General features: G+C 37.3%; 1 protein-coding gene and 1 long non-coding RNA gene across 2 annotated transcripts; one reads left to right on the top strand and one right to left on the bottom strand.

The window, feature by feature from the left end:
- Positions 1-4588: 4588 nt before the first annotated feature.
- Positions 4589-13167, bottom strand: LOC114579448. Its single transcript, XR_003700423.1, has 2 exons — positions 13030-13167; positions 4589-4769 (listed from the first exon to the last, which is right to left on the bottom strand). It is a non-coding gene; the product is annotated as an uncharacterized LOC114579448 (long non-coding RNA).
- Positions 12672-14161, top strand: LOC110116482 (putative gamma-glutamylcyclotransferase At3g02910). Its single transcript, XM_020850049.2, has 2 exons — positions 12672-13577; positions 13873-14161. The coding sequence occupies exon 1, from the start codon at positions 12982-12984 to the stop codon at positions 13525-13527; it is 546 nt and encodes a 181-aa protein (XP_020705708.1). The 5' UTR covers positions 12672-12981; the 3' UTR covers positions 13528-13577; positions 13873-14161.
- Positions 14162-15195: the final 1034 nt, after the last annotated feature.

Below are 15195 nucleotides of genomic sequence, written 5' to 3'. Positions count from 1 at the left end.
TTGAGAAAAAGATGAACTACACGTGAGCACACGGAGGAAGGATTTTAGTGGAAGAGAAAGTGGGATAAAGGCTTGATGTTGTTGTTGTAGTAGAAGAACCTAATAACTTCTAGCCAAAATGAGAAAGAGACAAGGTAAGGCTAGCCTCAGAAAGCATTCCCAACATCTCGTAAGCAAGCTTCTTCTTGTGGTTAAGAGGAATAAAGGACAATGTGACTTATTGTGTTTGGTTAGAAGTAGGATTTATTATATCCTTTAAATCCAGAATTAGTCAATTTTGAGAGGATTAAAGCTTGAAAATTGTTTACCATAAAAATAATTAAATCTAATCTTGTTAAATCTTGATAAATTGTTTAACTATCTATTTCAGGATTTAAGATTTGAGAGAAGACAAATCCTTAAATGTATTAAAAATTCTGAATGATGAAATCTAACAAATTTTGAATTTAACCAAGAACAAAACTGAAACAGTGAAACATGAATTATCAGTACAATAGAATTTAGAATCCCAAAAATTATATTTGGTAGTATTTAAGCTAAATCTAAATCACGCCTAAAATTGGATAACAAATAGTCCCATAGATTTGAGGTTTTTGTTTCTTTTTTTTAGGAAGTTGCATGCATCACATTTGAATCTATTATATTTTGCATACTATCCTAACACTTAAGTCTTTAAACAATATCAAATAATTAAGACTCACCATTAACACTTCTCATATTTTGTCTCCTTGTTGCAATTCCAAAGTACCCAAAAAAAAAAAAGACTAGTGGAGCTGAAGATGTGAGACTCCTTTTCGTGACTTCAATAGTGACTTTTCCGCTTGTGTGTCTCCATTGTGAAATCTCTATATGTGATAATCTTGACCACTAACCCCACCTCACGCATGGTTCGCTCCCAAATGACACAACATTTTGCTCCTCATGTAATTTCCACTCACAATACAAAAGCAAACAACCACTCGCTCCCTCTATTCATTCGAACTCAACCGCATAAAAGAAACTCCATTAGTTCAGATGGTCTCTCCCTAACTCGTATCCCTACTTGTCGTGCGTCTCCAATTGAAGCTGCACATAAGAATAGGAGTCGAACCCCCTCATCTCTCGCTCGATCTCCCTCCATACACGCGCCTTTGTCCCGAAGCCCAAGCGTGCTTCAACATCCCACGGCCAGGCTCCCCTTCTCATCCACACTTTGTCCCGACCGCTGCACGCCACCAGCCTCCGGCTCGACCTCCTGCATGTGACCCGCGTCTACTCCCATAACTCCGACCCAACTCCCTCATCCTATTTGATTTCACTCCCTAGCACACTGTCCATTCCGCCTATGATTTGAGTCCACCCCGTCCGCTAGCACCGCTTTCGTCTTCTGTTCCCCATGAGTGTGTGTATATATATATAAAGTATAAAAAATAAAGATAGGAGAAGAAAAAAAGAATATATATATATATACATATCCATGTAAAATAGAAAAAATGCAAGTATCGAGCAATTGAAGATTGGAAAACTTGTGTTGGGAATAATCTATCCTGAAGCTCTCACATCGTTATATCTTTTGATCTGGCCGAATGGCTTTGGATCGTCCTGGACGGTTCCCAGAACTATTCTCAGGCCAATATTTTCTACAGTGCCGATCGGCCTGGACGATATGTACAGAAATCACCTGGAGCAAAACTGGGCAAATTCTGGAGCAAAATTTCCACTGATCGTCCCAGGACGATTCAGATCGTCCTGGACGATCCTGGAGCAGATTTTTGATATTACAGTATATACTTGTGTCGTGTTCTCTAACATGTTTTTTCATAGGCTACACTTCATCTCAAAATACACTTTTGTCGTGTTCTCTACCTTGTGTGTTCATAGGCTACACTTCATCTCACAGAGTCAATCTCCATCTCCGAGATTTCGATGGTGACTATCGGAGTGGAACATATATGCCACCAAAGCCCGCCATTTTTAGTGAGACAAGATACAAGTGCCTAGAATTTACCATAAGCGCAGAGCATGAGCGGAATTGAGGCCAAACCTTTTTCATCCCTTCGCGTATAGAAGAAGAGTTGGAGATAAAGCTTGATTGGAGATGGATGCTCTAAAGTCCAGCGGCGATGTCCATCTTTGACGAGGTTGAAAGGAATCAGCTCTCAAAGATTTCACAAATTGTCAAAGAATCCTGATGATTGGTGGGTGATTACAGCCAAAGAAGAAGTTGAAATTAGGAGTTCCTTCAGTGGGACACATTTTTCATATGCTTTAGTGCTGTTCATTTGTGATTTAAATATTATAATGCAATTAAAGTTGTGGGCTCCATCGGGACACTTCTCCAACTTATATATATATATATATATATATATATATATATATATATATATATGAGGGTGACAATGAAAGCTTATACCCATGTGATTACAAAATTAATAGTTACTTTGTATTGACAAAAATTTTAAAATTTATTGTTAAACTTATCACATCATTAATAAGAATGACTAAATCTCCATATACTTGTGTCGTACTCTCTACCATGTGTGTTCATAGGCTATAATTCATCTCACAAAGGTTGTTAGTGCTACAAGTCAGTCACTCGCAAGATTATTTTTTTCGAACATGTTTTTTTATGAGCATAATTTTCTTTTTCATCAAACAGCACCACATTTCTTTAGGTGCAGCCAACTACCATCCCACCACTCACTCCACTTCTCACGTCCTATGTTTTGTCCAAACTGCAAACCAAAGCTGCTCCTTCAAACTATACATTTACTCTAGCACCCACATCCTATGTTTTTGCTTCACCATCCACTACCACTTCCTCTCAATTGGGATGTTGTCTTTGTTTCCCCACGCAACTCAACTTCCCCACCATTCTCCTGTGTTCCACTTGCTCCTCCAACTCATTCAATTCAAACTAGATTCAAAATAGGATCTCTGAAGCCCAAATATATTTTCGATTTGCAACAAACTCTAAATAACACCTTTGAACCCACTTTCTATACTCAAGTAATGCTATTTTTGATGAATTCCAAGCTATATGCAGCAACAAGGCATCTGGACACTTATTTCTTCCTCTCCCCATCATATTCTCAACTATATGTAGATTTTCAAAACTGAATTAAATTTGAATGGCACTGTTGCATGCTACAAAGCTCATCTAGTTGCTTAGGGGTCCAAATAAGAGCAAGGGATTGATTACAATGAGACTATTAATCAAGTTGTCAAGATGCCTTCTATTAGAATTTTGCTAACCATTGCACTGCAACAGAATTGGAAAGTCATTCAACTTGACGTATCCGACGCATTTCTTCACGGCAAACTCAATGAAGCTATCCACATTACTCAACCCTCCGGCTTTTTCGATTTTCGATATCCTCATCATGTTTGTTTACTTCACAATGCTCTGTAGGGACTCAAAATAACACCACGATAATGATTTTCTACTTTATCTAGACTCTAGTTAATTTATTTGACTAGTCTTTAAAGCAAGCACAGTTAATCCATCGTTTTTTACTTATCATCAAAATCAAGTCTTTATTTCTATTACCATACATGTAGATGACATTCTTATTACCGGAAATAATCCCTTTGCTATCTTAGTCATTATTTAAAAGTTGAATCAAGAGTTCAAAATGAAGTAACTTGGTCTTGTTTCCTACTTTCTGGGAATTCAGATTATTCCTACATCTCAGACTTTCTTCTCAATCAAGCAAAATATGCAATGAAATTCCTTAGAAATCACTGTATGGCTGAATGTTAGTCTATTTACAATCCTATACCCTCCATGCATTTTCCGAGTGCAACTCTCACAAGCCCAATCAATATAGCCAACCAGCCAATTCGTTGAAGTATATCATGATTGGGTGTGCTTGATATTCCCTTTGCGGTCAATCAATTCTATCAACACATGCATCATCCTCTAAAAAGTCATTTTCAACTTTTCAAAAGTATTATTCGCAATAACATAGGCACTATTATCTACTATTTGTCAAATCAAAAAGAATCCTTAGCACTCACTCCTACTTACATTCGATTTGGGCAAGGGATCCCCATGGTCAAAAAAACACTATTGACTTTTGTTTCTATCGTGGTAATACAGTCATTTCCTAGAGAGTGTGAAGTAACAGCAAACCGTCACGTGCTTATCAACAAAAATTGAATATCATGCTCTCGTCATCATTGCAACTAGCATTATTTGGCTCTGTTGTCTTCTTAAGGAATTCAACATCCCAACATCTCATCCTACCCTTCTTTTCCATTATCTCTACTACAATGCTCACGAATAATCCATTTTTTCATGCACGAACCAAATATACTGATAATGGCTACCTTTTTATCCAAGAGTATATACTCTCCAATGAAGTCACAGTTTTCCAAGTCAACTCCAAAGATCAAACAGTCGATCTTTTCACTAACCTCTCTCCACAACTCAACTCCTCAAGCTACGAGAATAGTTGATGATCCAATCATAGACTACTACTAATCTCCCCTTCTGGTAAATGCATATGGTACAGGCACCTCCTATATCAAAATCTCCTTAGCCATATTCAGATACAACAAACAGACCAAATCACACCTGTTAATGAATAACAAAACTCTGCTCCACTAACAAACCTTCTCATTCTCTAGTATATATACAATGTAATAGCTATACGAATGTTTGAGGAGATTAACATCAATTACAATGTAATACATTACTGCAAATCTTAGTAGCTATTTTTCCCTTGTTGCCTATGGCTCTTCTTTATTTCCCTTGTATGCTTGATTTTCACCGTCATCAGGCTGCCCTGAACAATGTTTAAAAAAGGTACAAAAAGCATTGTGAATACATAATTAGCAATTCATGTAACACTCAACAGAACTGAGGGAAGAATATGGACTTACAATGCATAGCCCAAATAATTGTGATAGGGCTTAATGATGATGAGGTAGATGGATAAATACAAAATCCAGTGTACGCCTTAAAAACTAACAAGAACCCCATAAATATTAGATAGAACATCTTGAACAGAGTTTTATATGTAAATCTTGCTAAAAGCGCAGGAATTACTATAATTTTCTGAAAACTAGTAATAGAGATCAGTGAAGAATTCCGAACTGGGTGTCTAGCGAATATCAAGAAATTCATAAATGCAACAAAAATAATAATCATTTTTAAAACTGAACAAGTTAGAAATGTACTCACTTGTGAATTGCCTACATCAACATTTGGCTAAAATAGAAAAATAGATTGTCGTCTAAAACAGGTAATGACCATCCTGAAAACGTGGAATTTAACTGGATCAAAACATCATATTTTGGGAAATGGAGCCGAAAACTCTGGCTTATGTTATAGAATTGGCTCTTATTGAACCTTTAAGGTACATCATTGCAAAAGACACGAATCCAAATTGACAAAAACTCAAGAAAGGAAGGTCGTTAGGGTATTATTGATGGGGAAGAGATCTTATACCACCAGCCGCCATGAATTTCATCCTATCAAGTAAGAACAAATATGGAAATTGTTTAGTGAGAGACTCCAGCGCAAACGGAGTATATAGGGATTTACTTTAGGCGAGTGTAATTTTCACTATGATTAAAAGTTCGAAAATCTTTGACATTTTCTGCATATTAAAAAAATTTGAATTTTATGTATCATATTTAGCTTTGGACTATGTAGAGGTTTACATGATCAAAATAAATAAATATAAATTACATATATAAAAAAAACACCGGGTCAAAATATTTTGATCTATTTTTAAATTAGAATGAATTTAAATTTATTTAAAATTTAGTGTAATATAAATTTTAATTGATTGCTCATGTATTATAGTTATTTCAAATTAAATTCAACAAATTTTAAGATATATTATGATCAATATTTTATTAAATATGCCTACTCTTAGAAATTTCGCACAATTGGCATTAGAAGTCAGTTGGTCTAGACCCTTAACTTAGCTTTAGAAGTTAGTGAGATTTTTCAGCCACCTCTAAAGATTACCACCACCAAGAGAGCAAGACCATCACCTTGAGAGGGGGGGTGGGGGCGGGGGTCCCCGGTTAGTGTCAGGCCATACCACTACCCTCAGATTTAAAAAGATGATATTGATAAACTAGTCAAAGAGATGTTGAAGGCAATGAGCATCAAGTCGAGTGTAAGCCCTTTTTCTAGCCTAGTCTTGCTGGTCAAGAAGAAGGATGACAATTAGATATTTTGTGTTAACTATAGGGCCTTGAACAAGGAGATTGTTCCAGACAAGCTCCCCATTCCAGTGATAGATGAGTTGTGTGAAGCAATAGTGTTCACAAAGATTGATCTGAAGTCAAGCTATCATCAAATCAGGATGAGAGAGGAGGATATTCCGTTAATTGTATTTAGGACTCATGAGGGGCATTATGAGTTCCTAGTGATGTCTTTTGGCCTCACCAATGCCCCTGCTACATTCCAATCCCTCATGAGCAAGGTGTTCCGACCATACCTCAAGAGTTTTGTATTAGTTTTCTTTGATGACATTCTGGTGTACAGCAGATCAGATGAGGAGCATATGGAGCACTTGAGGGTGGTCTTAGAAGTGTTAGAATGCACCATCTGAAAGCCAACATGAAGAAGTGTTGTTTTGTACATGACAATGTGGAATACTTGGGGCATGTGGTATCTCGGGAAGTGATGGCTGCTGATCAGGCCAAGATTGAAGCAATGTTGAAATGACATCTACCTAGGAATATGAGATATCTAAGAGGATCCTAGGGTTGATGGGGTACTACAAAAGATTCACAAGGGGATACAAGATCATAGTCTATCCCTTGACTTAGCAGCTGAAGAAGGATGATTTTTTGTGGGGAGAGGCGGCTACCCAAGCCTTTGAAAGACTGAAGAATGCCATGACGATGGTACCCGTGATGGCCCCACAGAATTTCAGCCAAATTTTTGTGATAGAGACCGACGCATCAGAGTATGGTTTAAAGGTAGTGCTCATGCAGAATCATAGGCCCATAACTTACTTCAGCCAGGTGTTGACAGTCAGGGCTAGACTGAAGTCAGTCTATGAGAGAGAGTTGATGGCTATTCAGAAATTACAGCCATACTTAATTGGTCGACATTTCATTATCAGAACAGACCAGAGGAGCTTGAAGTACCTGATAGAGCAAAGAACGGTGACCGAGGAGCATCAGAGGTGGTTGTCAAAGTTGATGGATTATAACTTTGAGATGCAGTATAGGCCAGAGTTAGATAACAATGCGGCTGATGCCTTGTCCAGATACATGAGAGAGCTTCAGTAGTTAGCCATATCGATATGACTAATGCTGGATTGGGGGCTATTAAAGAGGAGTGCTTAATGAGGAGCGCATAATGAGGAGCTAGGAAGTATTAGAGAAGATTTAATGAGGGATGAGAATAGCCACCCTGGCTAATCCCTAGAGGGGGAGAGACTTCTATACCAAGGAAGATTTGTGTTGCCTCAAACTTCGGTCCATATTCCACACATGCTGCAAGAGTTTCATGGAAGTGTTGTTGGGGATCATTCTAGTGTGCAAAAGACATATAGGAGATTGATAGCTGATTTATATTAGAAGGGGATGCACAAGGATGTGAAAGAGATGGTAGTTAGATGTGATATATGCTAACGAATCAACTACATGACTATAGCTCTGCGGAGGGAGGGAGTGGTTACTTCAACCCCTAGCTTTACTGGATAAGGTGTGGGAGGAACTTACCATTGAATTTATAGATAGGCTACCTTGATTTGGAGGGTTTACAGTGATTTTGGTAGTAACTAACAGATTAAGCAAGTATGCCCACTTCATTCTCCTACGACAATCCTACACAACAGTGACAGTGACACTGGCAGCAGCATTCAACAATGAGGTGGTCAGACTGCATGGGATACTGGAGTCTATAGTGTCCGACCGAGATAAAATGTTCCCCAGCCATTTTTGGAGGAAGTTATTGAGGCTGCAGGGGACAATACTGAAGAGGAGCACTGCTTACCACCCTCAAACAGACGGGTAGATGGAGATGATTGATAGTAGCTTGGAGGCTTACCTATGATGCTTCGTTTCAGAGACCCCTCGATTGTGGGCCAAGTGGCTATTATGGGCAGAATATCGATACGACACTTCATATCATTTTGCATCTAGATGACTCCTTTTAAAGTGTTATATGGAAGGAATCCACCTCACCTAGTGCATTTTGGGCAAAGTTGTTGATGCGGAGCATCTTAACTATAATATACCTTAGGAATGACATATCACTTATTACCTTTCTATTAGATGTTTTGCTTTCCACCATGCTAGTTACATTTTTTATTATAGAGAATACGGCTCCTAACTCCACTTAAGATGCTCGAATACCTTTTCAAACCTGTTCTCAGCCACCGTTGGATCTCTGCTACAACTATCTAGAACATTGCTTTATAATTGTTTTTAATTCCTTCTCTTTAAAAATGTATTATTGTAACTCTACTTGGAAAATAGATGAATTTTATGATATTTTGAAGCTTTTAAGCTTGAGTTGGTTCCTTGTTCTATATTTCTTCTAGCATATCCAATTCTTCTACCGATCCACTACATCAGTAGCACACCATTTTCTTCTGTGGAACAATACTTGGAGTAGTGGGATAGGGTGCTGGAGGAATTAAAAAGGAATTTGATAAGGGCTCAGTTGATCATGAATAAACAGGCAGATGGGTATAAAAAGGACATCCAGTTTGTGATGGAAGAAATGGTATATTTGAAGCTTCATACAGACAGACAAAGGACGATAACCAACATGAAAAATGAAAAGCTGGCTCAAATGTATTGTCCCTTACGAGATATTGGGAGAGGATCAGAGATGTGGCTTACCGATTGAAGTTACCCCAAACTGCTAATATACATCTAGTATTTCATGTCTCACAATTGAGAAGAGTTATTAAGGATCATGCAACTAGTTTAGAGTTATTGGTGACACTAACAGAGGATCTGTAGGTGGTATTAGAACCGCTAGAGTTAAAAGGGGTACAACAGGGCAAATGAGGGATCAAAGAGGTGTTGGTCTAATGGAAGAACGTCCTAACTATGATGCCACTTGGGAGCAATACGAAAGAGTGAAGCATAAGTTTTCATCTTTCCACCTTGAGGACAAGCTAGCCGATCCGTAATGGACCGGCTCTAGTTCCGCCCAAACAGGTTCCGCCTCCCAAGCGTGGGATCAAACCGACGACATTGAAGAACAAATTAATGAGGTTTAGGAGGGAAATTTGAAAGTAGGAGATGTTTAGCAATTTCATTTTTTCTTGTATGCCTTAAGCAGAATGTTTTCCTTAGGGTTAGGTATCGAATGTTTTTGCTGAATTTAGTGTGTTCTTCGCTGTTTGTCTAGAGATTGGGAGAGCCGGATCTTCCTCTCAAATTAAAGATCGATTGTATCTTGTCTGTGTTCATCCATCTTTCATCAATTCAAAGGTTTCTGAAGTGTTTGGATACAAGTTTTCTTTTCTATTTCTATTTGCAATTTGCTGAAATTCCAAATTCAGCCCAGTTTTCTTCTATTTCTACTAGTGTATCCTATCAGAAAAGTCATTTACTTTAATCATCACAGTTTCAGAATCTATTATTTCTCTAATTCTCTTCAACAATCTATCAGATACTTCAGAACTATAACGACGATCAATTATTTTGAACCTGGAAGAATACAAAAATTTCAAAAGCAATGCAACTATCAAGGAACGTTAATAGAAGACAGAGTAATGAAACCTTTACAATTAACTCCGAACCTTATTTTTAAAGATTTTAGATGCCAATATGTCTGCTACTATTAAAATTATTTCTATATATATAATATATATATATAAAGAACTACATCTTGGTCTTTTAAATGCAGTCTCATATTTTTCTCGACTTCTTAAAGGGATATGAGAATTACAAAACTAATGTACACCAATCAACTGTTGGATTTGCAACCTCAAGATCCTCTCATTAATTCGAAGGATAAAGCTATTAGTGATAAACTTATTAATTCTTACTTTTGGGTATTTAGGAAAATTCGAAGGGCCAAGGCTGAATGGCTTTCTTGTGAAGCGTGAGGATGACGACCTCCAATTCTTATATGGTAAGCTAAAGGGAAGGAAGAATTATAACTTCATTAGAGAAACTTTCACCTCTTATGGAACTGTGCTTTTCTCCAGGCATTGTTAATAATGTCATTCTCCACTTTAAGGATCTCTTCAACACTAGAAACACCTCTAGCAATCCTTCTTTTGATCTTTCTGTGGGCAATACTATACCTCTTAACCCTCTAGCTAATTTTGATGCACCAAGCAACAATGAAGATACTAAAATGTAATGTTCTATACTACTACGAATATGGATCCTTAGTCTGATGGTTTGCTTTTGAATTCTTGGCTAAATTTTTGGAGGTCATTGGAAGTGAAGTCTACTCAATTGATCACCACATTTTGCATACAAAAAAAAAACTAGAAATATGAAGGCCATGAGCATTGCACTAATTCCCAAGAACTAATATTTCTACACTTTTTCATATTTCAAACATAAATCTCTATACAACACATTATATGATATTGTGATTAAAATTCTTGCCAACCGCCTAAAATTTGTTGTGCCTTTAATTATTCACCCTAATCAAGAGGGTTTTCTTCAAAATAAAATATTCATTGATAATATTATTCTAGCTTATAGGAATGACCTTTCTTTATTAGATTTAAACGAGAATTTGACTTTTAATAGGACACAATGGAGAAAAAGGATTCATGTAGCCGTCCCCACGTAGTGGGATAAAGGCTTGATGTTGTTGTTGTTGTTGTTGAATATTATTCTAGCTTATGAGATTCTACATGAATTATATAATAAAAGATATGGAGATGTTATTTTATGCTAAGTCATATATCATAAAGGCATTTCACACTATTAGGTACTTCCTCCTCTACAAATTGAGTAAGAAAAGCGTTCCCCTTTTTTATTGATTGGATTAGAGTTTGTATTGAGGATGCCCACTATATTTGTATCAATTGTTCCTTGGTAGGTTTCATTAATTCCACTTATGGACTTAAATAATGATGTTATCTATATACATACCTCTTCTACGTTGTGATGCAAGCTCTTTATAATCTCTTTGATTGGTAAATTGTCTCAAGTGATTATGTTGATGTTACTCTTGAGAACCATGATTTCTCATATATGATTTATGCAGATGTTCTGATCATCATTCAAAACTAAAACCTCCAAAAATATCTCCACCTATGAACATCATTCAAAGATATGTATGTATGTATGTATGCACTCTTTTGAAGATTTTCAAAGTCATCAGGACTTACCTCTAAATGGTGGTGTGCTAAACACTACTCTTTATGAAAAAATTCTCATGCTCAAGACTTCCCTTTTTGGAGAAAAAAAACTTAATGAAGTTGCTTCCTTTTTTACGGCTAAATTTCATACATTAGTAGTAATGATCACTGCATTATCATATTTTGAGACCCATGTGAAACACTTTGATATGGGAGTTTTTCTTCTCTACACCTACTTTCTAATTCTCCCCTAAGCACAATTATTGTCAATTGCAATTGGGATTACACTGCAATATTTAACACCATTGCTTTGATAAACCTCACTTTTGAGAGCAGGGACTCTTTGGTGTGGGATGGTAATCTAACCCTTCTTTTAAAGATTTTCTTAAAGCATTCTACATTAATGTTGTGAAAGTGGACTAGCATTCGTATACCTGGCTTGAACTCTATGCTTTAAGAGAATCATATTTTGCCTATATTTACATGATGAATGGACTATGAAGTGAGGCTATGCTTCATGCTCATAGCATCAAGGTTCAATTGGTTTGTAGTTTCTGCAATGATCTTCATGAACTTAAAAATCACATGTTTTCTCATTGCTCATTCATTTTCTATCTTCCACTATATGCTTGCTCTGGAGCTCCTTTTTTCTATTTAGACCAACCTCTATCATGCTCTCTCTTATATCTATGATATGATGGCAACCTCTAATATTATTAAAATTTCTTTTACCTAGTTTATCACATATAATGTGAAATACATGACAGGAGATTTGTCAATAATATTGCCATTTTCACCTATATTATACAAAATTCAAAGGCTGTGAATTCAAAGGTTTTTGGATTAAAAAAATACTATTAAATATAGACCATGGTTTTATGATTCATTTTTGGAGTTATTTTTTTACTGCTTTTACCAAGATCCATTCTATTTGAGATTTCTTGCTAGACAATGATGAGATCTCTATCCATCTTGCATGAAAATTTCTTCACACACAAGCAAGATAAATCTCCTTTTGATCTTCAATACTCTCCAATTTCCACCAGATCGTTCTCAATAACCGTGGGATGAGTATTTGTAATCATTTAATTTGCAATGTTCCGAACTCGAGCCCGGTCACTTGTATTTGATCTCCTTTCTCTGCCTTCTTACTCATATAGGAGTTTTCTTTTTCATTAGATTACTAAGATGTTATCCTCATTGTATAGGATTTTTGCAACTCTCTCTGATCTTACAACTGTAACTTATTTTATAATCAATGAGATTGAGCCTCAATTACTAAATTTTCTCCAAAAAAAAAAAAAAAAAAAAAAAAAAAAAAAAGAAAGAAAGAAAGAAAGAATAGTAACATAAAAAATAAAATGATAAAAAATAGCCATAAACCCAACCCTACGATTAGCTTAAACGGTGCAAATAAATCCCTAAACAAGCGGGCAATCAATAATTGACCCAGGCTTGGAAAGTGGGACCAACCAACGCAGTTTTACCCAAAATTTTCTACGAAGGCATTGATCATAGCCACTGAACGACAAAAAATATTCAAGTTAGTGGACGTATTTCCAGCCGTAGCTTGATAGGCTTTTGCAATCATGTCCCTTCCACCCCCGCTAATTTAAATCCCCACCTTTCATAAATCTCCACCCTTACCCGAAACCTCCAAAAATAAAATAAAAGCTCTGCATCCATCAAAGGTATAGGATAGCCGACGGCAATCTAACATCAAGGAAAGAGATTAAGGATGGGGGCAACAATAGCTGACAAAGATCGAGCGATAATCTTTACTTACGGTACGCTGAAACGAGGATTCTCCAACCACGGGCTGATTCACGATATGATCCTAGCCGGCGATGCTGCCTTCCTCGGCAACGGCCATACCGCCGATCGATTCCCCCTCGTATGCGGTCCTTACGGCGTCCCCTTCCTCATCAATATTCCCGGCTCTGGCGAGCGCGTCAGCGGCGAGCTCTACGCCGTCTCCCGCCGTGCGGTCTCTCGCCTGGACGAGCTCGAGGGCATCTCCCATGGTCACTACGAGAGACTCCCCATCATTGTTCATCTCCTGACCGGCGGCGAGGGGGAGGAGGAAACGGGGTTGGTCGTGGAGGCGGAAGCTTACTTCGCGCATCGGAGCTTTGGCGAGGAGATGTGGAAGAGGAATGGGGAGAAGGGATTCTGCGCTTATAGTTCCGATGAGGCGATTGGGTACGTTAAGCGGAAGGATAGGCCGCAGGACATCACATTCCTTGATCAGATTCGGATCTTCGTCTCTTCAGCAATGGATTAGTTAATTGGGAAATGGGATTTGTCACTGATCGCCTTCGCATTTCCGACTTGGTATCGTGTGGTTTTCTGCATTCTTATTTTTTTTTCGATTTTATTTCACCCCACCCCCCTCCATTAATGTATTTTACGGATTTGTCCTGCTTATAACTTTTGTTTGGGCTAGTGTAATTTGTTCAGCTACTAATCTAAAAATAAATATTCATCCGGTCTAAGGTAGAGAATTATTTGTGAAAGGATCTGCCAGAGTAGTTAACGGAGATACTTATTTATCTAAGATTATCAAATTTAAGTGACATATATTAACGATTTATTATTCATTCTATAACACAAATCTGCTTTGTTTTAGGTGGGTAATTCGCTATTGCTCAATCTGTGCTCAACAATCTCTGTATGGTTCGAGAAATTATTTTGTGTGAAGGCCGGGCGTAGCTCTATGTCCGAAGATGAATCAGGTGCAGCCACGTCAGTGGAAACGAGCGGCATCAAGCAATGCCGAACCACGGTACACAACAAAGGGATGACGTGACGCATTCTAATTTGTCTCCGGACGAAGTTCGGCATCTACGTACGTAGAATAATTAATCATGTGGTTCAAACTCAAAAGATAGAAATATTTAAATTAAGGCCTTTTGATATTTGTAACATTTTTAATCATCGAATGTCTCCAATCTCCGTAGTGAGGTCTTTCACCAGCTTCACATCCTAGCTTACATAATCTTTGCTTTTTAGTAGATTACACAAAGATGGGGTCGAGTAATATTAGAAAAACATAATTCATTTTTTTTATTTATCAACATTCATATCACCATAAACACTTAGTCTTTCCTTCAAAATCATATCATCATAATCATATATAGAGACATATTAAGGTTTTGTTTGAGACTACTTTTTACTGCTTTTTAAGGCAGTTTGTTTGTATAAAAATTTATAATGATACATCACCAAAAGTAGTTTTGATCAGGCACGAATCTCAAAGCAATCTTGTATTCTAAACTTTTAAATTAAAATTCGAGAACATTTGAACTCCGATTTTAACAAACTTATAGCCAAATTAAACATCTCAATTAGACAAACCCAATGACATAAAATTCAGTTCAATCCGAGCCCAAATGAGCGCAAACCAAAAGATCAAAGCATTCTTGGAAGTTTCAAAGCATTAATTGGATGACTATATGATACTCAAATATGTCATGCTTATAGTCGAATCAAGCGGCTCGACAAGACAAATCCAGCAAGCCCAAGATCACTTAATTCTGATATCATTAAGGCACTTAAATGCTTTATAAATACTTTATAACAAAGGGAGACAATATCAGTTGTCTGATGGAACATTCTCAACCTACTCTTGATTTTCTCCATATTTACTACTAATGTCACTCCCAACAAATTATAAATAACCCCTCATTCTTCACATGAGGGGAGCCGGAGCATAGGAAAAAAGGAGAAAACTAAATAGCTCTCTTGCTCCCATCATCCGACTCTGCTACAGCCGATTCTTGTCGACCACTGTCACTCACTGACTACAGTCCCTCCGACCACCATCGTTCGTCAACTACGGTCCATCCAACCACCTCCACGCACCGATTATGATCCTTCGGACAACAATCAATGTCCATCAACAACTGTCTCTTCGACCACTTTCGACATCTACTACAGTCCTTCCGATCAT

Source organism: Dendrobium catenatum, unplaced genomic scaffold (genome assembly GCF_001605985.2).
Source record: "Dendrobium catenatum unplaced genomic scaffold, ASM160598v2 fragScaff_scaffold_390, whole genome shotgun sequence".
In the NCBI taxonomy this organism is placed as follows: Eukaryota; Viridiplantae; Streptophyta; class Magnoliopsida; order Asparagales; family Orchidaceae; genus Dendrobium; species Dendrobium catenatum.
The sequence above is the reverse complement of the archived record's forward strand: the minus strand, read 5'-3'. Positions and strand labels throughout refer to the sequence as shown.

What these genes read in the sequence shown, in the direction of transcription:
- LOC110116482 (XM_020850049.2), top strand. Translation starts at nt 12,982, where the DNA reads ATGGGGGCAACAATAGCTGACAAAGATCGAGCGATAATCTTTACTTAC.